General features: G+C 36.2%; 1 protein-coding gene across 1 annotated transcript in view; it reads right to left on the minus strand.

The window, feature by feature from the left end:
* ALG8 (ALG8 alpha-1,3-glucosyltransferase) overlaps positions 1–25,196 on the minus strand; it is a 44,573-nt gene extending 19,377 nt beyond the window's left edge. Inside the window, exons 1-8 of the mRNA XM_051987203.1 lie at positions 25,053–25,196; positions 22,384–22,462; positions 17,765–17,958; positions 12,075–12,184; positions 9,384–9,451; positions 7,584–7,710; positions 3,717–3,820; positions 490–610 (exon numbers count right to left, since the gene is read on the minus strand). Of these exons, the coding sequence (XP_051843163.1) occupies positions 490–610; positions 3,717–3,820; positions 7,584–7,710; positions 9,384–9,451; positions 12,075–12,184; positions 17,765–17,958; positions 22,384–22,462; positions 25,053–25,165 (916 nt within the window). The 5' untranslated portion in view covers positions 25,166–25,196. The remainder of the gene's footprint in view (positions 1–489; positions 611–3,716; positions 3,821–7,583; positions 7,711–9,383; positions 9,452–12,074; positions 12,185–17,764; positions 17,959–22,383; positions 22,463–25,052) is intronic.
* Between the last annotated feature and the right edge of the window lie 376 nt (positions 25,197–25,572).

Raw genomic sequence — 25,572 nt, forward strand, 5'->3', positions numbered from 1 at the left:
TCAAGTATAATTTTATCTAAGAAATCCAAATTGAAGCATATCACTCAACTTTCCTGATTCTTCTTGTTTCATGCTTTAGGATAGCTAAAATCCTCTACATGTTTAAGAAAATTACACAGAAGCACAATTTATTAAGACTTAGAACCAGAGCACACTTATTCTAAATATATGTTTTTTCGACCAAAAATTGACTTTTAAAAGAATGTTAAAAATGCTTTTATCTCCCAAGTAGAAAATCAATAGCCTCACTTCTATCAAGTTTTAGCAGGGATATTTCTCAATATGTTGCTTACTGCACACCCTTTTCAGTTCTCAATTCTAGGAGTCATTTCCTCTGATAATCTAATAGCTCTGTCTGGACATTTGTAATTTGGTTCATGCTCCTGTATGATGCCAGGAAATAAATGGCTGGCATCCTCTCCCAAACCACAGCATTTCTCCCACAGCATAGGCACAAACTAAGCAGCAAGACTGTTAAGCGAACCATACCAATAATGGAGAGCATCTTGTCCAAAGCATTGTACAAAGCCCAGAAGTTTGGAGCCCAATAGGCATGGCAGAGGCCCCTCTTGAAAGGGAAAAGCCTCAAAACTATTTGAGGCAGCTGGTTCTGTGAAAAGGAATAAGAAATTCATTAAAAACGGGGAAGCAACGTGGAGACTGTTGACAGGATGATGAAGCAAAAAGTTAGGAAATCTTGGCTATACTTTAGGCGTATACCTTAACCTCCTTTTGCCTCAGTTTCTTCTTCTTTTGAGCGCCGACAACAGTACTTGCCTTGCCTATTCCTTGAGTTGAAGAGAATCAGGAAGTAAAGGGAAGAGAGCTGGACAGGGAGCTGGGAGAGCCAACTCATGTCATGACTTATGCACCATGTGACTATGGGAGCTGCTGTCTCAGTCTCCTTCTCTGTACTCTAGGATGATAGTCACTGGACTGCTGAGAGGGAGTTTCCTTCTAGTGCCACGAAGATGAAGTCAGAAGGAGACAGTGTTCTTCTGACACTGCAATGACTTGATATGGGAATTTTCTAAAGAGTAAGTGCTATGAAAAAGTAAAGGCTCATTCCTCTTCCCTGAACTTTGGGGTCATCAAAATAAGGACTCAGTGTCCACAGTCCCTCAAAGTTGGGGCTGAGAAGGCAAAAGAAGCAAAATGCCATTGCCATTGGTATTCCCAAGATGCCTGTTTTCTCAAGGGAGGAATAATCAGTGAGCAATGTGCACGGTGCTATAGTCTATGAGAATGGGACAAGCACACAAATGCTGAAAAGATAATACTCAGCTTATAACTCAGCAATAAAGACAACAACCAAAAAAAAATCAAGGATAATGCCTGATTGGAATGTCCCTAAGCCAACCCTGAGGCTGAAATCCTCAGCATGGCCTGCCTGCCAGGTAGTCTTCTAGGTTCTGCTTGAGGCAGAACCTTGTGAGGAAGGGAAGCTAAACTGTTTCTCAGGTATCTGGTCCCCTTTGAGATGGCTCTCGCTACGAGGAACATATACTGACATGAAGCCTAAATGTGCTTCTTTACAACTTATCTCTATAGTTTCTAGCTCTGCCTTCTGGGGTCCAATCTAACCCCTCTGACATGCAATAACCCTTCTCACAGTTCTTGCATTCAATAGGGCATTGGACCCACCAACACTGGAGTAGTGACGAATCACAGGGATTTCACTGCTATAGTGCTTCCTCCATAAATGCAGATCAAAGCGCTTCCATCCTTTCATTACTGTCTTTATAAAATGTTTTGGTTGAAAAAATTACCACTGGTGAGACAGAACCAAGATGGAGTAAAGGCAGGGATTCACCCGAGCTCTCCCCCAAATCCTTCAAATACCTTTAAGTAATGACTCTAAACAAATTTTAGAATGTCACAATCTAAAAAGACTGAGAGGAACAGTTTTCCAGCTGAAGACAACCAGCATAGTCTTGGCCCCCGCAAACCAGGAGATAGCTTTGGGAACCCCTGAATCAATAGCAATAGTGGCAGTAGTGACAGCAGCAGCTTCTGGAGGTCCCAGCCCATAGAAGAGGAGGGCGAACAGCTGGGCAGAACATGACAGGGATCTCTTTTCTTGCACAAAGGCAGGACTCGGTTGCTTTACCCATATTCAGATTTGGGTTGCAATGCCTAGAAGTAATTCTGAAAACAGCCATACAAAAATCCTGAAGCATGGGACACTACCCCCTCCATTCTGGAAATAAAGCCCTACTTTAACAAGGCTGGGAAAATGAGCAAATAAGATCTTTGGTCAAAAAACCTTCAACCTTTTTGATTAGCCACTCTGCATTTAGTGTGACCAACAAGACACACACAAACCTGCTCTCAGCTTAGTCCAAAGCTTCTTCCAGGTTGGTAGGATGGCTTCTAAATGGCATGGTGGGTAGAGCCCTGAGCTTAGGAAAATCTAAGTTCAAATCCTTTCTCAGATACTTATAGCTGTGTGAGCCTGGGTTAAGTTGCCTTACTGTGACACTCTGTGCTTCCTTTCTACATATTTAAATTAAGGAGCTGGAGTCAATGGCCTGTATATATAGAGGCTAATTGTAATTGCTCTTTATGTCAAACTGACATATCAAGTTGTAAAAAGTAGAAATCACCAGTCCAAAGACCTATTTTCAACATGTTGCTATAGAAAAAAGGAACATGGATCCCAGAGCTAGATTCAAAATTCTGACAAATTACTGTACCTCAGTTTTCCTCATTTTTAAAATGGAAATCAAATATTTCTTTGCACTTGTCTAGTGTAGGTGTAAGGAAAATGTGAGAGATATCTGCCTACATGCAGTGGGCAGAAATGACATCAACATCTGGATCTTGATTTTTTTTTGTTGCAGCAAGATAACTGTATAAATATGTACACATATATTGTATTTAACATATACTTTAACATATTTAACATGTATAGGACTACCTGCCATCTAGGACAGGGGATGGGGGGAAGAAGAGGAAAATTTGCAAAGGTCAGTGCTGAAAAATTACCCATGCATATTTTGTAAATAAAAAGCAATAATAAAACAAAACAAAAAACAAACAAACAACCAAAAAAAATCTGGATCCTTGCCATCAAGTTTGAGAGTTTAGGGGCTCACAATAGGATCCTCATTTGTGAAACTTTGTTATGTTAGAGCAATGGAAAGGCCTTTTGGTCTTTCTGATTTGGAGTCAGAAAACTAGGCTTTAATCCCAGCTCTGCTATTTCTCCTGTAGAAGCCCAAATAAGGGATTTACCTAGATCAATGGTATCACAATTAGAAACAGGGCCATATAGTTGGCAGTGTTTATACTGTATTGGATTTTAATTTATTTTGTTTAATATTTCCCAATGTAATAAGCATTTATGTAATACCTACCAGTGCCAGGCACTGAGCCTAGTGTTTTATAAATATTATCTCATTTGTTCCTCACAATAATCCTGCAAAGAAGGTGCTGTTAGGATCCTCATTTTCCAATTGAGGAAACCGAAGCAAGCAGAGGGTAAGTAACTTCTTTCAGTACATAGCTGAAGTGTCTGACATCAACTTTGAACTCTGGTCTTCCTGACTTCAGGCCCAGCATGCCATGCAGTGTCATCTACTTGATCTCTAAAGTCTCTTCTTAGCTTTCTACACACAATGTACTAATATGTGTAATATGCAAATTTTTCTCTCTGTATTTATATGTATATGTATATATGTGTGGTTTAAAAACAAGATAAGGAAGATACTTACCAAGGCTATAAAAGGACCCAAAGAAAGGGCAGAAACAAAGCAAACTATGAAACCCAGGGCAATTAGTCGGTGAAAACTGAAACTGCTCCATCTGACAGAGCCATCTATGAAAAAGAAACATTATCATTAACAAAGAAGAAGGGATGTCAACGCTGAAATTGGTATTAAAATGATCTGTGAGCTCATCTTATCTCTCCAACTAGCCTGAAAGCTTCTTGCAGGTGAGAGCCACTTTTATTTATCTTTGTTATAGTAGAAACTTAAACATCTTCATGAAGCTTTTCCCCATATCTCACTTGAGTCAATAAACATTTAAGTACCTACTTGTATCAAGCACTGTATTAAGGGTGGAGAGTATAAAGGAAAACAAAAAATAGTCCCTGTCCTCCGAGTCATCAGGTTAATAGGGCAGACAAAAGGCAAATAACTATGAACAAACAAATATAAAACAGGATAAATGAGATAATCAATAGGAGGTCACCAGCATTAAAGGGGATTAGAAGAGACATCGCATAGAAAATAGGGAGCCAGGAGATAGAGATGAGAACACTCTATTAAGGGAAGACAGACACTTTTATTTATCTTTGTTATAGTAGAAACTTTACTTCCACTTGGGAGATGAGTGTATTGTGGGAGGAGCAACAAGGAGCCCAGTGTCACTGCATATAAAGTACTTGGGGTACAAGTAAGATTTAAGATGACTAGAAAGGGCAGGCTGTGCAGGGCTTTAAATGCCCAAAAGAGGATTTTATATGCAATCCTAGAAGTTTTAGGGAGCCACTGGAATCTATTTAATAAAAGGATGGCATGCTAAGAACTGAGCTTTTAGAAAATCAATTTGACATCTGAAAGGAAATCAGATTGGAAGAGAGAAAGGCTTGAGACAAAACCAAAGACCAACAAAAGTCTATTGTAGTAATATAGACATGAAATATGAAGATCTAAACTCATAGTGTTAGAGGAGAGAAGGGCATCTACAAAAGATGTCCCAAAGGTAAAAACTGATAGGGCTTGGCAAAAGACTGGGTATGGGGGTATGAGACAGTGAAGAGTTAAGGATGACAATTGGGTTTCAAGCTTGTGTGCCTTGACAGTAATAGGGGAGTATGGAAGAATGGAAGGTTGGGGTAAACAGGAGTTCTGTTTTGTGCATTTTGAATCTAAGACTTTAAAATGTGCCATTGTCATTAGGAAAGATGCAAGTCTAGAGATGAGCAGGACTGGATAAGTAGATTTGAGAATTAGTAGCATAGAGATAATCACTGAAACCACAGGAGCTAATGATAATGAGGTCACCAAATGAAACAGAATAGAGGGGGGGAAAGAAGATTGCCAAGGACTTTCCACTGCAGTGCTATGTTCTACACTTTATAATACAATTACAATATAGAATTTTATAACTTAGAACTGGAAGAGATATTTGAGGCAATCTAGTCTAACCTCTTTGTTTTACAGAGAAGGAAACTGAGCTCAGAGATGTTAAGTAATGAGTAGGGTCACACTGCTTATAAGCCACATAGATGAGATGATGCTATTTTTTTTACATTATTTAAAATATATTTCTATTATTAAATTAAATTTACAATTATTAATTATAATTAAATTTATTATTAAAACAGTTTTAGTTATTATTGAATTATTAAAATAATTATTATATTAAATATGTATTTTATTATTAATATATATTTTTATTTTCAAAATACATGTATAGTTTTCAATATTCACCTTTGCAAAACCTTGTGTTCCAAATTTTTTTTCCCTCCCTTCTCCTAGAGAGCAAGTAATCCAATATAGGTTAAACGTGTGCAATTCTTCTATACATATTTACACAATTATCATGATGCACAAAAAAAATCAGATCAAAAGGGGAAAAAATGAAAAAGAAAACAAAACACAAGCAAACAAAAAGAAGAGTGAAAATCCTATGTTGTGATCCACACTCAGTTCCCACAGACCTTTCTCTGGGTGCAGATGGCTCTCCATCACAAAATCATTGGAACTGGTCTGAATCATCTCATTGTTGAAAGGAGCCACTTCCATTGGAATTGAGATGATAATTTTTTAAAGTTATTTTAAGGGTGGCAAAATGCTTTGCATGTAGTAGTGCATTTGATCCTCACAATAACAGTATGAAGTAGGTGCTATTATTCCCATTATATAGATAAGGAAACTAAGATTGAGAGAAGTTAGTAGCTTGCTCAGTCATATGGCTAAGTATCCACTCTTCCATCCAGTTATTAGGATTTTCCGGAGGACCCCAATCATAGATCTGATGTGTAATTTTGTATCACTTTGCTCCCTGTGTCTTATTCCCCTTTTATGAGGGGAAGCCTCAAATTTTATCTTAGTTTTTAATCAATAATAATAATAGCTGGAAGTTATATTTATTATGTAGTGATGAAGGCTTACATAGGAGTTGTTCATCCATTTTCTTCTTCTTTAATGTATTTTTGTGGGATACATTTTAAATTCCAAATTGTCTATCTTCTTTCTTCTCTCCCAAACCCACACTAGAGAAAGCCGCCATTTGACACAGCTACCATGATGTAGAGACAATAGAAGGAAGAACAAGCAGATGAAAAGAGCAAAGAGTAGATTGAGTTACAAGTTAGAAGATGAAGTCTAGCTCAGGGTAGAGTTTAATTCCTAGGTCTTTATACTTTTTAGCTTGATGTTTTCAGCCATGTTGCCAAACGCCTTCAATGAGGACAAACATGGAATCAAAGTCAGCTACGGCACTGATGGTAAATTCTTCAACCTGAAAAGGCTACAAGCCAAACTAAAGTGGAGGGAGCTTTTGTTTGCAAGTGATGGGTGCACTCCATGCAGTCTCTGAAGCTCAGATGCCACAAAGTATGAACTGATTCTCTGCTGCTTGTGCTAATTTTGGCCTGAGAATTAACACAAGAAAATACAGGTGCTCCATCAGCCAGCATCTCACCATCCGTATGTGGAACCATCAGTTAGAGCAGATGGAGAGTTCTGAATGCTGTGGAGAAGTTCTCTTACTTTGGCGTTATGCTTTCCAGGAATGCTCACATTGATAATGAGGTTGACACACACATAGTCAGAGCTAGCTCAGTGTTTTGGAGACTCTGAAGGAAAGTGTGGGAGAGGAGAGGAATTAGATTGACTATCACATGTAACAACAGAGCTGTTGTGCTGACCTTGTTGTATCCTGTGAAACCTGACAAGATTTCATGTCCATGAAATGACAGCCATGCTGGGAAACTAAATTGCTTCCATTTGAATTGTCTTAGAAGATTCTGAAGATCTCCTGGCAGGATGAGATAAGACACACTGAAGTCCTTTCTCAAACTAAACTGCCAAGCATTCTGACTCTACTGTATTAATGTATTAATATATTCTGTCGGAATGATCACACTGTTTGAATGCTAAATGTATGCTTGCCAAAAAAATTATTTTATAAACCACTCACAAAGAGTAAGTGCTCCCAAGGTGGTTAGAAAAAGTGATACAAGGACACTCTCAAGGTATCTTAAGAGATAAAGTTCTTAAGAGAACTTTAAAATCAATTGTTTGACATGGGAGACACACTGGCACAGAGCCATCCAGCATGGCATGCCCTAATCAGAGAAGGGGCTGTGCTCTATGAACAAAGCAGAGTTGAATTAGCTCAGAAGATGCGATGTGCAAGAATTAGAGAAGCTATCTCAAATGTTCATCTGGATTCTTTGTGTCTGAACTGTGGCAGAATTTTGGGTTTATACTGGTCTGATCAACCACAATCGGAACATTCATTTTGGTCCTCTTTGAGAACTAAGAACAACAACTACTCAACCAATCACAGAAAGTCAGTAAAAAACAAAGAAACCAAAAAACAATGTTGATGACTCTGAAACTTGCCTGGTTTATCTGTAGTGAAACAGTAAGATCTCAGCAAATAGATTCCATAAGCTGGGGCCACATAAAGGTAGATGTGCTTAAAATGCAGGAGAATGGCAAAGAGAAATGCTCCTTCCAAATGCCTTTTCTGGGAGATTTAAAAGAAAAAAAAAATCACCTGAATGTATAGGAGTGGTTGGTGCTGTGCAATTTTAGCTAGTTTTATGTACTGAATTTAGTGGGTGCAATTTTGATAAATACCCTCTCAGTAGTTCCGAGAATGCAATCCTCCTCACTCCTTCTTCATAGCCTAGCAAAGTTTATTTTGTACTGCATATCACTGTGGTGTCAAGTCTGGGGGGGGAATAGGTGAAAGAGAAAGAGAGAAAGGGAGAGAAAAAGATACATGGAGACAGAGAGAGAGAGAAATAGAAAGGAAGGAAGAGAGGGAGGGAAGGAGAGAGAGGAAGGGAAAGAGGAAGGAAGGGAGAAGAGAAGAAAAAGAGAAAGAGGGAGGAAGGAAGGGAGGAAGGGAGGAAGGAAGGAAGAAAAAGGGAAAATGGGGGGAGACAGAGAAAGGGGAGGAAGAGAGAAAGAGGGAGGGAGAATGGGAGAGAGAGAAAGAGAAGGAGAGGGAATCAGAGAGACAGAGACAGAAACAGAGAGAAGCATGATTATTTTGATGGTTGGGGGCATACAAGTGGCCCAGCCAACAGAGAAGGTCTTGGATGTAGGGGAGTGAAAAGGTTCAGGGTGAGGTCATATATAAAATTGTATTATTAAGAACCCATTACATTCTTTCCTTTTTTCTTTCCTGTTCTACATACCATCTGCTGGGACCTGACTCCAAACTCTGCCTTTCCATAATCTGCCTTCTGCTCTAAGTGTTCCCGAATGTATTTATCATTCTCTTCCTCCTTCTGAAATGCCCTGTCTTCTATGGAGTTTTTCCAGATTTCCTCAAACAGAAATAATTTTTTCCTTATTCCTCCCACAGTATTCTGTGCCTTGTTCATGTCCTTATCAGGTTATGTTTTCTATTACAACTGGGTGGGGTCATATCTCATTTTTGAGATTATAAATTCTATCAGGGCAAAGATGATATTTGATGTTTGCTTTATAGCATGGACTCAAGAAGCAGAAAATATACTGGACAATTTCTATAATTACCTCAAGTAATCAAGTACTAGCTTGGTACCTTGCTATGCTGGGAGTGAGCTGAAAAGTATCCCTCCTCCCAGGTTTCTAAAAAAGAGGTGAATCCTGGAATTCAACAGTTCTAAAACAAACAATGAGATTTCTTATTTATTCTCATTCTTCTGTCAATTTGACCAAAATAAGATAGAGAAGTACAAAGAGAAGAAAATGGGAAGCTTCCATGTCTCTTTTCACTAATTTTATGATTTAGACTAATAACTTAGTTTTAGAGACAAAATGACATACTTATAAAAACAACTTTAAAAAGATAGCTCATAAGAAGAATAATATCTAGGGGATTTGGATAACAAACAACCCAGGTCTTGGTTTCTTCCAGTGTTCAATATCTCCTGAAGATATTGAATGCAAAAGAAGTACAAACCCAATGGTATTCCTACTCTGGCATGAAAACTCTTTATAGTTCAAGTTCCTATTCTCAAAAATGAGGAATTTGTGCGAAACTGAACACTGCGAAGGATAGCCCATCAAGAGTTCTGCAAATTTGCTTGAATCCACTGACTAAATTTTTTGAGCATCTTCCATTCTGGAGCCTCTAAGAGTTAAAAAAGGCTTATGTGTATTTAAAAGAAGAAAAATCCATTTTCCTGTCCATTTTGTGGTTACCTGAAATAATCGAGCAATTGAAAGCAGCATTAATCCAAATAAAAAACCATTGTATTGAAAGTGAATATCTGAATTTTGGGTGAAGGAAAGAGCGAGGGAGATCTTAAATTCAAAATGAATCATGCCATTATGCCATTATGCCTAAAATAATGGAGAGGAATATGAACAGTAATTAAAAATGCTTTTTAAGATGATCTTAAACACAAAACCATTAGCATTAGACTAATTACAGAAACACTTGACTTTGAATCCTGATTGACTAGTTTGTGTTTTATCATAAGAATCAGAAGAAAACATACTAGATTTGGACCAAAGTTTAAATGCTTATTCTTCTCCTCATAAATAAACCCCAAACAGTAAAGTCATGGGAAGGTCATTTAATTTAAAATGAAAGGGTTTGGACTAGATGATGATTACTAAGGTCCTTCACCTCTAATTCCTATGATTTCTTGAATCCTAGTTGTTGTTGTTGTTGTTTTCCAACATGAGGACAATAATTAAATAATCTATATCACAGGACTGTAGTGCGGGTGATGCTCTGTCAACTGTAAATACTATTTAAATGTGAGCTAAGACTAACTTTACTTTATTAATTTCCTTGAAAAGCATTTTGAATTATGGTCAATTATCTTAGATTTCAGTTCAGAGAAGAAAAAAGTTGAAATTTTGACTTTTTAAAATTCAGCATCAATACATTATGATTTGTCAAAGTTTAAAAATTTTTTTTGATTCATAATAAGCTTTTAATATATGTTTGGGCGTAATCTGGTTTTAACTTTCTATTTAAACAGCCTCTTCAGATGCTTAAATTTATATCATCATTTATGACCTCCATCAACTGTTTCTAAATTTACTGCTTCCTTCTAGCTTGATTGATTTGATCTGAGTGATCATTCTATTTGTCATTCAGTTTTGAGATTACAGGGTGGACCATGACCAAAGCCTTACAATGTAATAGAAAGAACTGAACTTGGGATGAAAGAACCTGAGTTTAAGAATTACCTTGGCCCCAGATAAAACAGATGGTAAATAGCAATTAACCTCTTGTCACACTGATCACTCTTTTGGATAAATTACTTAGCTTTTCCCTCTCCTTTGAGCTGATCTAATAATGATAATTCATGAGGACCAGGATGTCTTAACCAAAATGGTTTTAATCTGTTGTTTGAGGAGTAGCCTACATAATCACAAATAAGCGCCTAACCAAAGAAGGGTCAGGCACAGCAATTCATGAAGACCTTTCTCTGCTAAGCAAGAATCCAGTCATTTTTCAATCATATCTGACTCTTTATGATCCCATCTGGGGTTATGTTGGCAATTTTCTTCTCCAGTTCATTTTACATATGAAGAAACTGAAGCAAACAGGGTTAAATGATTTGTCCAGACTCACATAGCTAGTTAGTGCTCGTGGCACAGCTAAATGAAAAAAAAAACAGCTCTGTTCATTGCAAAATTTTGGCTAACATAGGAAATCACACATACGAGCTCTGCATTTGGATACTGAAATTTTGCTTGCTATAGAATTAGACTTTGGCCTTACCACACATTCTTTATATAGCTCATGTTTCTATTTCACTTTAATATTTATATCAAAAGCATTCTTCATAACTTAGGTGGAGAGTTCAGATATTATTGTCCCCATTTTTGGCTGAGTTGCCAATGATCAACCAGTCAGTAAGTGTCACAGCTGGAATTAGATGTGAAAGTTAGTATTCTGGCCTTAAACCTCATGTAAAGGGCCATGCAGGAGGGATACAATGCTCCTAATGCTACCTTGCATATTTTTTATTGAAAGAGGAAAAATATTTGTTGTGTATTCCTTCTCATAGGTCAACTACTCTTCATTCTTAAAATTTAAAGATTGACAGAGAAGAGAAATTTGTGAATAACTCTGCTCCAACAAGACAACACAGAATTACAACAGGATGACTCCACTTTGACCCTGTCACCAATCAACCGAGAAGGACGATGCAATGGGAACACCAGCAGGCCTAGGAATTTGAGAGAAATTATTAATAGCTTACATTGAGATAGCACTTCATACCTATACTATCCTCATGACAGTCCTGAGAAGTAGTACAAGTATTCATTATCTTTGTGCAAGGGACAAATCTAAGGCAATTTGCCCAGGGTTATATAGCAACTAAATCAGAATTCAATTCAGATCAACTGAAATCAAATGCAGTATTATTCCTGCTAATAGCTAACCATAATAATAACTTATTAAGCTAACATTTATGTAATACTGAAAGTTTGCAAGGCTTTTTATGTGTTATTTTAATTGATCCTCATGACAACCTTGGGAGGCAGGAACTGTTTATCTCCATTTTACAGATGAGAAAAGTGAGATTCTGAATAATTTTAAGTAGCCTGCCCAGAGTCACACACTTCCACACGGTACTCTATTCACTATGCTCCATTATATCAGAAGTTTTGACATTGGACTTCCTCATGCAACTTAATGACAGGAAGAAAACATATTTGCTAGATTTGCATTAGATTTTGGCAATAAAATTTTGGACATAAACATAATGATGAGAGAAAACTGAAATTTATTCAATCCTACTAAACCTAAATAATTCAGCAGAAAAAACTCAAATTTCACCACAATCATTAACAGAAAATATTAATCTTGTGTCCAGTATGTATGTAAGATAAAAGAAGAAAACATATACAAAATTAAAAGGATACGGTCCACAATTAGCAATCCAAAATTCCATAGAAGTAAAACAGAAAGAATAAATGTTGGCTTCTCTGTAAGTTCTTTTCCAGCTTTTTTCTCCTCTATGCATTTGCAGCACCTATAGGGAAATATTTGGAAGGAATAAAGCAGAAATATCAATGACTTATAAAAATAGACATTTTAGAATTTACAGGATAATAGAATTTTAGAATTATAAGTAAAAACAAATAACTCATATTTCTGAAGAGCTTTTGAAATTTATTTCCTCTCAAAAATTCTGTATAAACAGTACAAATATTATTATTCCTATTTTGCAGATGAAAAAACTGAGTGATTTGTCTAAGGCAATCAATAGAGTACAGAAATGTTCAAATCCAGAGTCTCAAGTCTCCTGACTCTCAACTCTAGGTCTTTTTTGTATTAGGTCTTTTACCACATTAACTCTCAAGAGATTTTCCAGTTCAACCTATATCCAAATCATGAATTGTGAACAAGGAGACAACCAACCTTTAATTAATTAAGATACAAATGCTTATATGGAACCATAAATGCTTAAATGGTAGTCTAGCAAAAAAGGCACTGAAATTGAGTATTAAAAAAAATCAAAGAATCTAAGAGTGATAAGGGATTTAGAGGTTACCTAGTCTAATCTGTACTTGACTAAGAATTACTTCTACAACCCAAGAAGAAATTATTTAGTCTTTGCTTGAAGACTTTCAATGAGGAGAAATTTACTACTTCTGAGGGGGTCCATTTCAATTTTGGATTGACTTAATTTTTAGTTTTTCCTTATATTAAACCTAAATTTTATTATATTTATCTATTTATTATGTAAATTATTATATATATTTATTACATTTGTTATTATATTAAATTCTAAGTTTTTCCTTATATTAAACCTAGTTTTACCTTTCTACAATTCTACCCAATATTCCTTTAAACACTTAAAAAAACTATTATTATTTCCCCTCTGAGTCTTCGGTTAAATATATTTAGTTCTTTCAGTCAATTCTGGAAATTGAAATCAAGCTTTTTGGTTTAAAATTTAGACTCAACTCTCTTCCCAGGACATTTGTTCTTTTTAGGCCTATAGCATTTCTCCCACTCTCCATGATTTTCAGTGATGAGCTAGTAAAGTTTTTTAAAATTTGCTTCTTTATATTCCCATTTAGCTCATATATCTCCATTTAATCCATATGAATAGTAAGACTGTATAAAATATCTTGCAAAGATCTAAGCATTTAACCAATATCTACAGCATTTTACTGATTTACAACAGTTGGATTACCTATTCCAAAGTAGAAATGAGATTAGTTTGGTTTGATTAATTCTTGATAAAGCTATATACTACTTTTAATGACCACTGATTCCTCTGTTTCTAAGTACTCACAAATCATCATAATACTGTATTCTGGAATTCTACTAGGAAAAAGTCAACCTTTGACCAATGAAGAAAAAAGAAAAAGTATCGTCATCCCTTCTTTGTTCAATATGTAGGGTCTATGAGTTTAACACTGAATGTACTATCAGATTGTCTCTTGAAGTTCTCAATCTAAGATAAAATGCTCTAATGATGCTTTAGTTAATTCTGTCAAAGTTTTTTTTTTTTTTTAATTCTTTGTTAGAGGCTATGAGTCTGGGTAAGGGAAGAATGACAGACTGAGAAATAAAGATAAAGTAAAAACTAAAGATATCACTACATTTTTTTAAAAAGGCAAACTCACAGTTCTCTAATTTATAGAGTTCACTTTTTATTCCTCTTTTGAGAAATGGGACATTTGTCTTTCTTAAATATTGTAATGTGTCATTTTCAAAAATTTAGCAATTACCAACTAGCTTAGCAATCCCATCTGTTTATCTGGGCCTAATGCATATAAGGCAGCATATGAACTGTATATGAACACTAGTGGGTGTTCATTATCTCTTAACTATTTTTGTTCTGTTCTTTCTAGAATAAGGATTAATTTCCTTAGAAGAAAAAACAGAGAATAAATATATATTTCTGTCTCACTGTTTTCTATTATTTATTGTCTATCTAAAGCAGTTATCCTGTTCTTTTTGATTTTTCTTTTACTTTTAATAGAAGTAAAAAAAAATCCCCAAACCAACCCTTATTGGTGGAATTGTTACCAGCTTTTGCTTTTTCTGTTTAGCATTCATATAATTCTTACAAGGTTACTTGTATTCATTCTTTGTTACTTTATATTTTTAAATATTTTTATATTTTATCTTTATATCTTTTTTAGATTAAATCTTTTAAAAAGATTTATATCTTTATATTTTTAAAATCCAAGTTTGTTGATGGATTCTCCTGTACATCCCCATTAGTTTCTTTAGAGAATTCATCCTTTTCTCTCTTCAATAGAGTAATTTCTGCTTGTGAAGTCAGAGTTTCAGTTTAAGAGAGTTTCCTATTCCACTTGGGAGAACTTCTTGTGAAAATATTAGTCCACACAATACCAATAAACTTGGGATGGAAAATGCTAGCCACATCCAAAGGGAGAACTGGAGACCAAACATAGGTCAAAGTATAGTGTTTTCACCTTTTTTTGTTGTTTGCTCATTTTATTTTTTCATTCTCATGATTTTTTCCCTTTTGATCTGATTTTTCTTCTACAACATGACAAAAATGGAAACATGTTTAAAAGAATTATACATATTTAACCTATATCAGATTGCTTCCTTGCCATTTTGGGGAGGGGAAAGGTAAGAAAGGAAAGAATAAAAAATTGGAACATAAAGTTTTACAAAAATGAATGTTGAAAAACTACCTTTATATGCATTTGGAAAAATAAAATACTATTGAAAAAAATTGTTCTCATTTAAAAAAAAAAGAAAATACTAGGCTAGAGGTGTCAAAAAGTGGCCCATAAATTACATATAATGTACAATACTTCCACATGTAACCCACACCAGATTCAAAAGTAATGGGGATAGGAGCAATAAATAAGAAAATGCAAATAATATTAATATAATCATTTTCTAAATTAATAAGCACTTAGCAGGGATCCAAATTTATGGTATGGTCCCTGAATACTTTTAGGTTTGACACCACTGTATAAAGCTACTAAGCTTTCCTTATCATTTCTTTGAATCCTTGAAAATCAATTCTATTCTTTTTCTATTATGAAATCTATGATAGAGTGGTCACTTGCTTCCAAAATTCATATATTCAACAATTCCTATTTCTTTTTTTTTTTTCTTTTTTGCTGAGGCAACTGGGGCTAAGTGACTTGCCCAGGATCACACAGTTAGGAAGTATTAAGTGTCTGAGGCCAGATTTGAACTCAGGTCCTCTTGACTTCAGGGCTGGTGCTCTATTAACAATTCCTATTTCAACAACAAGTTTAGCTTCTTGTTAGTGAAGAGTAGGTCTTGTTGATTCCTCTACCTTTTGAAAAGTAAAATTATCCTCAAGGTAAGTTACACATTTATAAGCAGCTCTGCTCTTTAGTGATAGTTTGGAGAGATTTCAAGAAGATTTATGGATACCTAAGTCCTGGTACTTAGATTCAAATGTTAGGTCTGCTATTTTCTACTTGTATGATCTGTCACAAATCATTCTTATCATGAAGCTTCAATTTCCTGATCTGGAAAGTGAACTAGGTGGTTTCTAAGGTATTTAACAGCAATAAATACTATTATCTAAGTGAATTACTTCTTTAAAATTAACTCTTTCATTCTTTTACTCTACAGATTGGACACATGGAGTCTCCAGGATGATATGAAAAGATGACCTAACGTCATAATTAGTCATAATGGAGCCTGAAAAAAACCTCAGAAAGAGTTCTACTTTATTTTCTAAGCTATGCTACTTCTAATGAACATCTTCATTTTAGACCTTTTTATTTTTAGGCTAACCATAAAATTCTGAGAATTTGGAGGGCACAGTATGTTTCATATCTTCTTAAAAGTGAAAATGTGGAAAAATTGGCTAACACAGGCTACTTTATGGTTATATTAACCAAATTAAGAATAGGACAAACTGTCAACTCTTGATTACCTGAATAATATCCAATTTACATACTTGAAAGTAGAATGGATTTTTGTACTTGTACATTCCAGAAACTTACATATTTCAAACAAAATAATATGACTATTCATTAGTTTAATTATTTCCACTTTCTCCCTTGCTTAATTCATCCTAACTGTTGGGTAGTTTTTACCCAACAACATTTAAAGTTATTCAGGGAACAAAGGTTGCTACCTTCTCCATAAAAGCCTTGCCTAGATTCCTCTAGTTAGTAGGAGCATATGACCCTTCATTCCCCCTTTTGTAATTTCCTAGTACAATCATATTCTACTTTGCATTATAGCTATCTGTGTCTCTCTTTTATCTTCCTTCTAGATTATATGACCCTGGAAGACAGATACCATATCTTATTTATCTTATTTTCTTCTTCAATGTCTAGTATAGGATCTCACACATAGTAAGCTTTTAAAAATACCTGTTGAATGAAAATGAATGAGAATTTACTGTCTGATGTACAATTTCTCAAGTAGGTAATCAAGATCTCTGATTTAAAAAAATAATAGCTTTTATTTATGTGGTGTTTTAAAGATTTGTAAAGCATCATACATACTTGATTAAAATATTAATAGCTAGCATTTATATAGCACTTACTATATGCCAGGCACGATGCTAAACTCTTTATAAATCTCATTTGATCCTCAAAATAACCCTGGGAGATAGAAGATATTATTAGTATCACACCCATTTTACAGATGAGAAAAAGAGGCAATTGGAAATTAAGTGACTCACATCGCTAGTAAGCATCTGAGGCTGAATTTGAACTCAATTCATCTTGGTTTCAGGCCTAAGGCTCTCTCCACTGTACCTAGCTGCCTCAATCTCATTTGAATGAAGAAAAAAAGTTCCAACTCCACTCTCTTCCAGCTACTGAGAGGTTGTAAATTGAGACGTAAATTGAAAGGAAGATTTCTCTCTAAAAAAACAGATGATGCTATTAGCCAAAGCTGACTATACTTGACTTTTTATTTTCCTTTGTGTTTTTTTTTTTTTTTTTGGTCCTTTTCACTCCAGTTCTCCAAAAAAACATTCTCCACCTCTCTCCCCACTTCCCCAGGAAGAAGTTGTATGGAATACTTAAAAGGGCAATGTGTTTAGAATTCCAACATAGGTTCAAATTTTATCTATGTTATTTACTATGTGTCCAGGGGCTGGACCATGGGCAGTTTCCCTTTTCTGGGTCTCTGTTTTCTTCTATGCAAAAAGGGGGTGATGGGAATATACTAGATGTTTTCTGAGGTCCGTTTCAGCTCTAGGAACTCCAAGTTAAGATCAAACACTATAATAATTTTCCTGTCTTGGACTTTACACAGCACGTTTCTCCTCTATTTCTTTTAAGTCCCTGTGATTTCTTATTTTGAATATTATTCAAGTTTGTGTCACATCTTTCAGTAGGTTGTTACTTTCACTTACATCTGATACATCCAGGCTTCTAGCCCGATACCCAGAACAGGGCCCTACACCAAATACATACTGAAGGCTTCACCAAAAAACAAAAACAGAACCCCCCCAAAAATATTTACTTCAACATGCATCATACAATTTAGAATTTCTGGAGCCCTTGATGCCACAGGAACTTTGTTATTAAAAAATAAAACATGAGAACAAATTAAACTGGGAAACACTATTTTCCCCTCTACCACACAAGTAGATAATACTTTAACTTACTCATAGACTGCATATATAAAAAGGACATCTGTAAAGATGACAGAAAATCTCTGGAAAAGTACAGTTCTAGGACTGGCATAATTCAAGTTTTGTATATTCAGCATCTCTGGATCAAAAACTTTGGCAATGTGTGACAATGCATATTCAAACCATGCAAAAAATGGAGGGTAATCCAAAGTCCACTCTGAAGTTGCCTAAGAACAAAGGAGAGAGAACACACAGAAACATAAACACCCAAAGTCATAGATGAAAGCGATAAAAATAAAGTAAAAATCTTTAAAAAACATCACTTTTTAGAAAGCAAATTTAAATCAAAACATCTTATTTTTTCTTTTTTGCTGAGGCATTTGGGGTTAAGTGAAAATCAAACTACCTTTAAGTAGTATATAAACCAATATAATGCAAGCTCCTCATAAAGTAAATGCAAATGCCAGGACATGGTTCTCAAAGTGTGGTCCAGAAAATCCTGGGGGGGTCTCAAACTCTTTCAAAGGGTTTACAAATTCAAAATAAAATTTTTACTACTAATATGGCAAATACCTAAAATTATAACCCACATAAACAAAAACTCTTTGGACAGAGCCTCAATTTTTTTTATTTTTAATCAACTTTTTAATATAATAAAGAAACTAAGAACTAAAGTTTGAGCACTACTGCTCTAGGAAGGTTTTCCTGATCTCACTTGGTGACATCTTCCCTTTTAAGCACCAGAGAATACTTGTTTATAACCAATGCACATTTCAATTATAATGGTTCTACATGTCTACAACATAGGGCACTCTAAGACTTGGCAAGCAATATTTTCCTCACACCTTTGTTTAGTAACTAGTATAAACAGTATTTTTCTCATATTACAAGTGAAAGAACTAAGGCTATATGAATTATCTACTGTCACAGAGCTGCTAAGTATTTGAAGCAGGCCTTAAACTTAGTTCTCCTGACTTAGTCCAGCTCTTTCCATTATACTACATTTTCTTATATGCCTTATTACATTATAAAGTCCCTGAAAATAGAGAATATGTCTTATTCAGAATTTGCTAGAATTCAAAATTATAGTAACATTTTTTTAAATTGAATTTTTTTTCAATGATCAAGAATTTATTTTTTCTACTACTCACCTTCCCTCTTTGAAAAAGCATAAAAAACAAAATTCTTTTAACAAATATACACAGTCAAGTAAAAAAAATTCCCATACTGTTCATATTCAAAAATGCATGTCACTAATTCACTGTTGGTGGAATTGTGAACTAGTCCAGTCATTTCATCAATTTGGAAATGTATTGAAAATATTATTGAATTGTGTACACTTAAATCCCATGAAAATGCTACTAAGTCTATGCCCCAAAGAGATCAGAAAAAGAGTGACATGTACAAAAATATTTATTATGCCTCTTTTTTGAGTACCAAAGAACTGAAAATTGAAAGGATATCCACCATTTGGGGAATAGCTGAATAAATTATGGCATAGGAATGTGTTAGAATTCTATGGGTGCTGTAAGAAATGATGGAAAAATGGTTTCAGAGAAACCTAGGAGGACTTACGTGAACTTAGACAAAAAGATAATCAACATTGAGTCTGTGAAAGAAAATAACCATCAGCAACTTCAAAGGACTCCTAATGAAACATGCTATCCATTTCTAGATAGAAAGATAATGGACACAGAAAAGATAAAACCATATTTTGTTTTTTTTCTTTTTTTTGGATATGGCTAATACAGGAATTTGTTTTGAATACTATACATATCATAATGCATTTTTTTTCAAGTTTGTTTTTCTAGCCTTCTCATGTGTTTTCTCATGTGTAAAATGAAGCAACTAAACTAGATTCTAAGGACTTTTTTTTAATAACTTTTTATTGATAGAACCCATATCAGAATTATCCCTTGCATTCACTTCTATTCCGATTTTTCCCCTCCCTCCCTCCACCCCCTCCCCCAGATAGCAAGCAGTCCTTTATATGTTGAATAAGTTACAGTATATCCTAGATACAATATATGTGTGCAGAACCAAACAGTTTTCTTGTTGCACAGGGAGAATTAAATTCAGAAGGTATAAATAACCTGGGAAGAAAAACAAAAATGCAAGCAGTTTATATTCATTTCCCAGTGTTCTTTCTTTGGGTGTAGCTGCTTCTGTCCATCTTTGATCAATTAAAGCTCTCTTTATCGAAGAGATCCACTTCCATCAGAATACATCCTCAAACAGTATCGTTGTTGAGATATATAATGATCTCCTGGTTCTGCTCATTTCACTTAGCATCAGTTCATGTAAGTCTTGCCAGTCCTCTCTGTATTCATCCTGCTGGTCATTCCTTACAGAACAATAATATTCCATAACATTCATATACCACAATTTACTCAACCATTCTCCAATTGATGGGCATCCATTCATTTTCCAGCTTCTAGCCACTACAAACAGGGCTGCCACAAACATTTTGGCACATACAGGTCCCTTTCCCTTCTTTAGTATCTCTTTTGATTATATCAAATTGAAAAGTTTTTGTACAAACAAAACAAATGCAGACAAGATTAGAAGGGAAACCCAGTAGAAACACTGCTGGATCAAAGGCTATGCACAGTTTGATAACTTTTTGAGCATAGTTCCAAATTGTTCTCCAGAATGGCTGGATGTGTTCACAATTCCACCAACAATGTATCAGTGTCCCTGTTTTCACACATCCCCTCCAACATTCCATATTATCTTTCCCTGTCATTCTAGCCAATCTGACAGGTGTGTAGGGGTATCTCAGAGTTGTCTTAATTTGCATTTCTCTGATTAATAATGATTTGGAGCATATTTTCATATGTCTATAAATAAATGTCAATTTCTTCGTCTGAGAATTGTCTGTTCATGTCCTTTGACCATTTATCAATTGAAGAATGGTTTGATTTCTTATAGATTAGAGTCAATTCTCTATATACTTTGGAAATGAGGCCTTTATCAGAACCTTTGATTGTAAAAATGTTTTCCCAGTTTATTGTTTCCCTTCTAATCTTGTCTGCATTTGTTTTGTTTGTACAAAAACTTTTCAATTTGATGTAATCAAAATTTTCTATTTTGTGGTCAATAGTGATCTCTAGTTCTTCTTTGGTCATAAATTCCTCCCTCTTCCACAGGTCTGCAAGGTAAACTATCCTATGCTCTTCCAATTTATTTATCATCTCATTCTTTATGCCTAGGTCATGAACCCATTTTGACCTTATCTTGGTATACGGTGTTAAGAGTGAGTCAATGCCTAGCTTCTGCCACAATGATTTCCAATTTTCCCAGCAATTTTTGTCAAATAATGCATTCTTATCCCAGAAACTGGTGTCTTTGGGTTTGTCAAACACTATATTATTAAAGTTATTGGCTGTTTTGTCCTTTGAACCTAACCTATTCCCTTGATCAACTAGTCTATTTCTTAGCCAATACCAGATGGTTTTAGTAACTGCTTCTTTATAATATAATTTTAGATCTGGTACAGCTAGGCCACCTTCATTTGATTTTTTTTTCATTAATTCCCTTGAAATTCTTGACCTTTTGTTTTTCCATATGAACTTTGTTGTTATTTTTTCTAGTTCATCGAAGTAGTTTTTTGGGAGTCTGATTGGTATAGCGCTAAATAAATAGATTAGTTTAGGTAGTATTGTCATCTTTATTATATTTGCTCACCCAATCCAAGAGCATTTAATATTTTTCCAGTTGGTCGGATCAGACTTAATTTGTGTGGAAAGTGTTTTGTAGTTTTGCTCATAAAGTTTCTGATTCCTAAATATTTTATACAATCAGTAGTTACTTTAAATGGAATTTCTTTTTGTAACTCTTAACTGTTGGGTTTTGTTAGTGATATATAAGAATGCTGATGACTTATGTGGGTTTATTTTATATCCTGCAACTTTGCTGAAGGTGTGGATTGTTTCTAATAACTTTTTGGTAGAGTCTCTGGGGTTCTCTAAGTATACCATCATATCATCAGCAAAGAGTGATAATTTGGTTTCCTCATTGCCTATTCTTCCTTTAATCTCTTTCTCAACTCTTATTGCCAAAGCTAGCATTTCTAATACAATATTAAATAGTAACAGTGATAGTGGGCAACCTTGTTTTACTCCTGATCTTATTGGGAATGGTTGCAGTTTGTCCCTGTTACATATGACGCTTACTGTTGGTTTTAAATAGATGTTACTGATTATTTTAAGGAAAAGGACTTTTCCATGTTTAGATTTACTTACAAATATTTGAAAAGCTGGTATGGAGAAATTGGAACTGCTCTTTTGGTCCCAAAGTACAGAACTAGGAGCTACATATAAAAGTTGCATGGAGGCAAAATTGGGCTTGATGTTAAGAAGAATTTTCTAAAAATCTGTCAAAAGTAGAATGGGCTGTCTTTGGAGTAAAGGGGTTTTCCATCACTGGAAGTTTTCAAGTAGTTCCTAGATGGCCACTTGTGAATATTTTCATTCAGATGTCAACTAGAAATCCCTTTCACTCAGAAATTGTCAAGTTCTGTAACTGAATTAGATATTCCTGGAAACTATTTTCTCCTTATTGATACATATATTTGAATCAAATTCCCCACTAGATACTGTAAAGAAAGATACTGTATGCTTAACATTAAAAACAAAATAAAACATATTTACCTCATAATACCATTGTGATACTGGTAAACTGTGGGTGATAGCAAGCCAGTTCCTGTGTACTTCAAAATCTGTAGAATAACTACCAAAAAAGAAAACCAACAAATCAAAACCCTTTCATTATAATAAATTATCTTGGATTGTACTTTGTTTCATATTTCCATTCTTAAGGAACTGAATATTTCCTAATACAAAATTTATTCTCCTATAAGAAAGGCATTAAATAAATATAGTTTTGCAATATAACTTAACTCACTTATATAAAGGTCAGACATGAGGCAATGCCAACATTCTAAAACCTAACCATAAACCCAAGAGTAAAGAGAAAAGGCCTCTATCCAGACAAAATAACTAACATAAATCCAAGGCATTGCATATTAAGTGAAGGGTTTTTACTCAAAGGCTAGTACACTATTTTACATACAATTCTTACAAGTTTATTTTTTTAGTATACAGTAAACTAGGGGAAAAAAATTGCTGCACAGAGAAGTGTCAGATGACAATAAATGGATAGGAAAGAGGATTGTAAAATTAGATGTAAGAACCGAAAGCATAGCACTCTGGGGTTATCTTCATGTTGGGGCAAGTAGGCACTTCAAAAAACTCTGGAGACATATTTACAAGATGAATAAAGTTGTATAAGGTTTAAAATAGGAAATAATGCCTCAGCTGTGTTTTTAAGGAAGTTAGGGATTCTAAAAGAAAGATATTAGAAAGGAGTGGAGATGGAGATATGGAGAATTGTTTGTTCAGTTATGAAAGTAGGAGATAGAACTTGGTACAAGAGAATTACCTAGCAAGTCAGTCTGACTGGAACTAATGGGGAATAATGTGAAATACAACTACAAAGGCAGGGTATGATAGATTGTGGAAGCCTTTAAAATATGCCAGAACAAGAGACTTCTATTTTATTCTGGGGGGCGAGAGATGTGACATAGTCAGATATGGTTTTAGGAATATGAGTGTGATAGATATGACAGATATCATGGAATCCAATTAGGATGCTACTGCAGTAGCTAGAGATGATGAAGAAACCAGCTAGGATGGTGGTGGATGTTTAAGTGAAATATATGGATGCAAAAGACATGGAAAAGATTTGACAACTCATTAGATGTGGAGGCTAATAGAAAGAGAAAAGTCATGGATGATGCAAAAGATCATCTAAGTCAACACATTTTACAAAAGAAATCGTGGCCTAATGAGGTTAACCATATATGTGGGTTGGCTTTAAGGCCAAACATGAACTATTCTAGTTGGCATTTAAAGCTCCTGATGGTCTGGCTCTAATCTATCATTTAAGGCTAATTAATACATTACTCCCACCTACACTCTGCAATCATTTAACAAAGGTGTTTGATAAATATTTGTTGACTGATTGGACAGAGCTGGAAGGGTCTTCTGAATACAGTGTGAGAGCTGGGAGGGGATTAAGAACATGGAATGTGAAAGCTCAGAAGGCCCTTAGAAAACAAAATATCATGTATTGGTCAATGGGCCATTTGGGGGAAGGAGGGGGGGAGAAGGAGGGGAAAAGTTGGAACAAAAGGTTTTGCAATTGTCAGTGCTGAAAAACTACCCATGCATATATCTTGTAAATAAAAAACTATTAAAAAAAAAAAAAGAACTCAAAATGTCAGAACTGGAAGGATCCTTAGAACACAGGAGGTCAGAGATGGAAGGGCCCTTAGAACACAGGATGTCAGAGCCGGGAGGGTCCTTAGAACACAGGATGTCAGAGCTGGGAGGGCCCTTAGAACACAGGAGGTCAGAGCCGGGAGGGCCCTTAGAACACAGGATGTCAGAGATGGAAGGGCCCTTAGAACACAGGATGTCAGAGCCGGGAGGGTCCTTAGAACACAGAGTGTCAGAGCTGGGAGGGCCTTAGAACACAGGAGGTCAGAGCTGGGAGGGCCTTAGAACACAGAATGTCACAGATGGAAGGGCCCTTAGAACACAGGATGTCAGAGCTGGGAGGTCCTTTAGAACACAGGATGTCAGAGCTGGAAGGGCCTTAGAACACAGGATGTCAGAGCCGGGAGGGTCCTTAGAACACAGGATGTCAGAGCTGGGAGGGCCCTTAGAACACAGAGTGTCAGAGCCGGGAGGGTCCTTAGAACACAGGATGTCAGAGCTGGGAGGTCCTTTAGAACACAGGATGTCAGAGCTGGAAGGGCCCTTAGAACACAGGAGGTCAGAGCCGGAAGGGCCCTTAGAACACAGAATGTCAGAGAGGTCAGAGCCGGGAGTGCCCTTAGAACACAGGAGGTCAGAAGTGGGAGGACTGTCAAGAGCTAATTTCATCTGTGCCCAGGCCTTCATTGATGCCTGCAGATAGCATGGGACAGAACAGTTGCAATGTGGCGGAACTTGGAGTCAGGAAGACCCGCATTGAACGCGGCCTCAGTCCCTCAGGAGCGGAGTGAATGAGTTACGTCGCCTTCCTGTCTCGGTTTTCCTTCCTGTAAATCTAAGACTTAAGACTCCACAGCCTCTGATCTGAACCCAAGATCTCCTGGGCAAGTGAGGCCGGGATCCCCGAGTGCAGACACTAGTGCAGACACTAGGGCAGAACCGGTTCGAGGGTCTCCGTCCCTACATCTAGATGTCTCTCCCCCTCGCGGGCCGCCCCCTAATCCCAGCCTTCCCGCCCGATCTCCCTCCGAGCCCCTTACTAGGCGGGTATGAGGAGGCATTTGAGCAGGGACACCCCGAGCGCCAACGACAAGAAACCCAGCCCACCGCCGCTACGGCCGACGCCTCCGACAGCGGCTCCGGACGCCGCCATAATGGCCCGCTTTCAATCAACTTTATCAGCACCACCCAAGAACACAAACAGGAATCTAGGCAACTTCGTGAACGCATGCGCAAAACCATTCTTAGCGGGTGTGGGGAGGAGAGGGGGATGGGCTGCTTCGAATTTCCCGCGTTGCCCTGCCTTCTTCCTCCCTTCTATCCTGCCCCCAGCCCCTACTTCCATGTCAGAGAAGGGCTTCACTGCGCTTGCGCTGTCTCTGGGAAACTGCTGACGTTAACTGAGTCCTTTCAGTGTTCTCTGACTATGCTCCCGATTCCCTTCGATCTACTCACTCATCCCCACCCTTACAGCATCATAGGTTTAGATCTGGAAGTGTCTTTAGCGCCCGATTGGGCCAAACACCTGATTTTACACGTGAGGACACCCAGGCCCTGCTT

This window comes from Antechinus flavipes, chromosome 3 (assembly GCF_016432865.1).
Source record: "Antechinus flavipes isolate AdamAnt ecotype Samford, QLD, Australia chromosome 3, AdamAnt_v2, whole genome shotgun sequence".
Classification (NCBI taxonomy): Eukaryota; Metazoa; Chordata; class Mammalia; order Dasyuromorphia; family Dasyuridae; genus Antechinus; species Antechinus flavipes.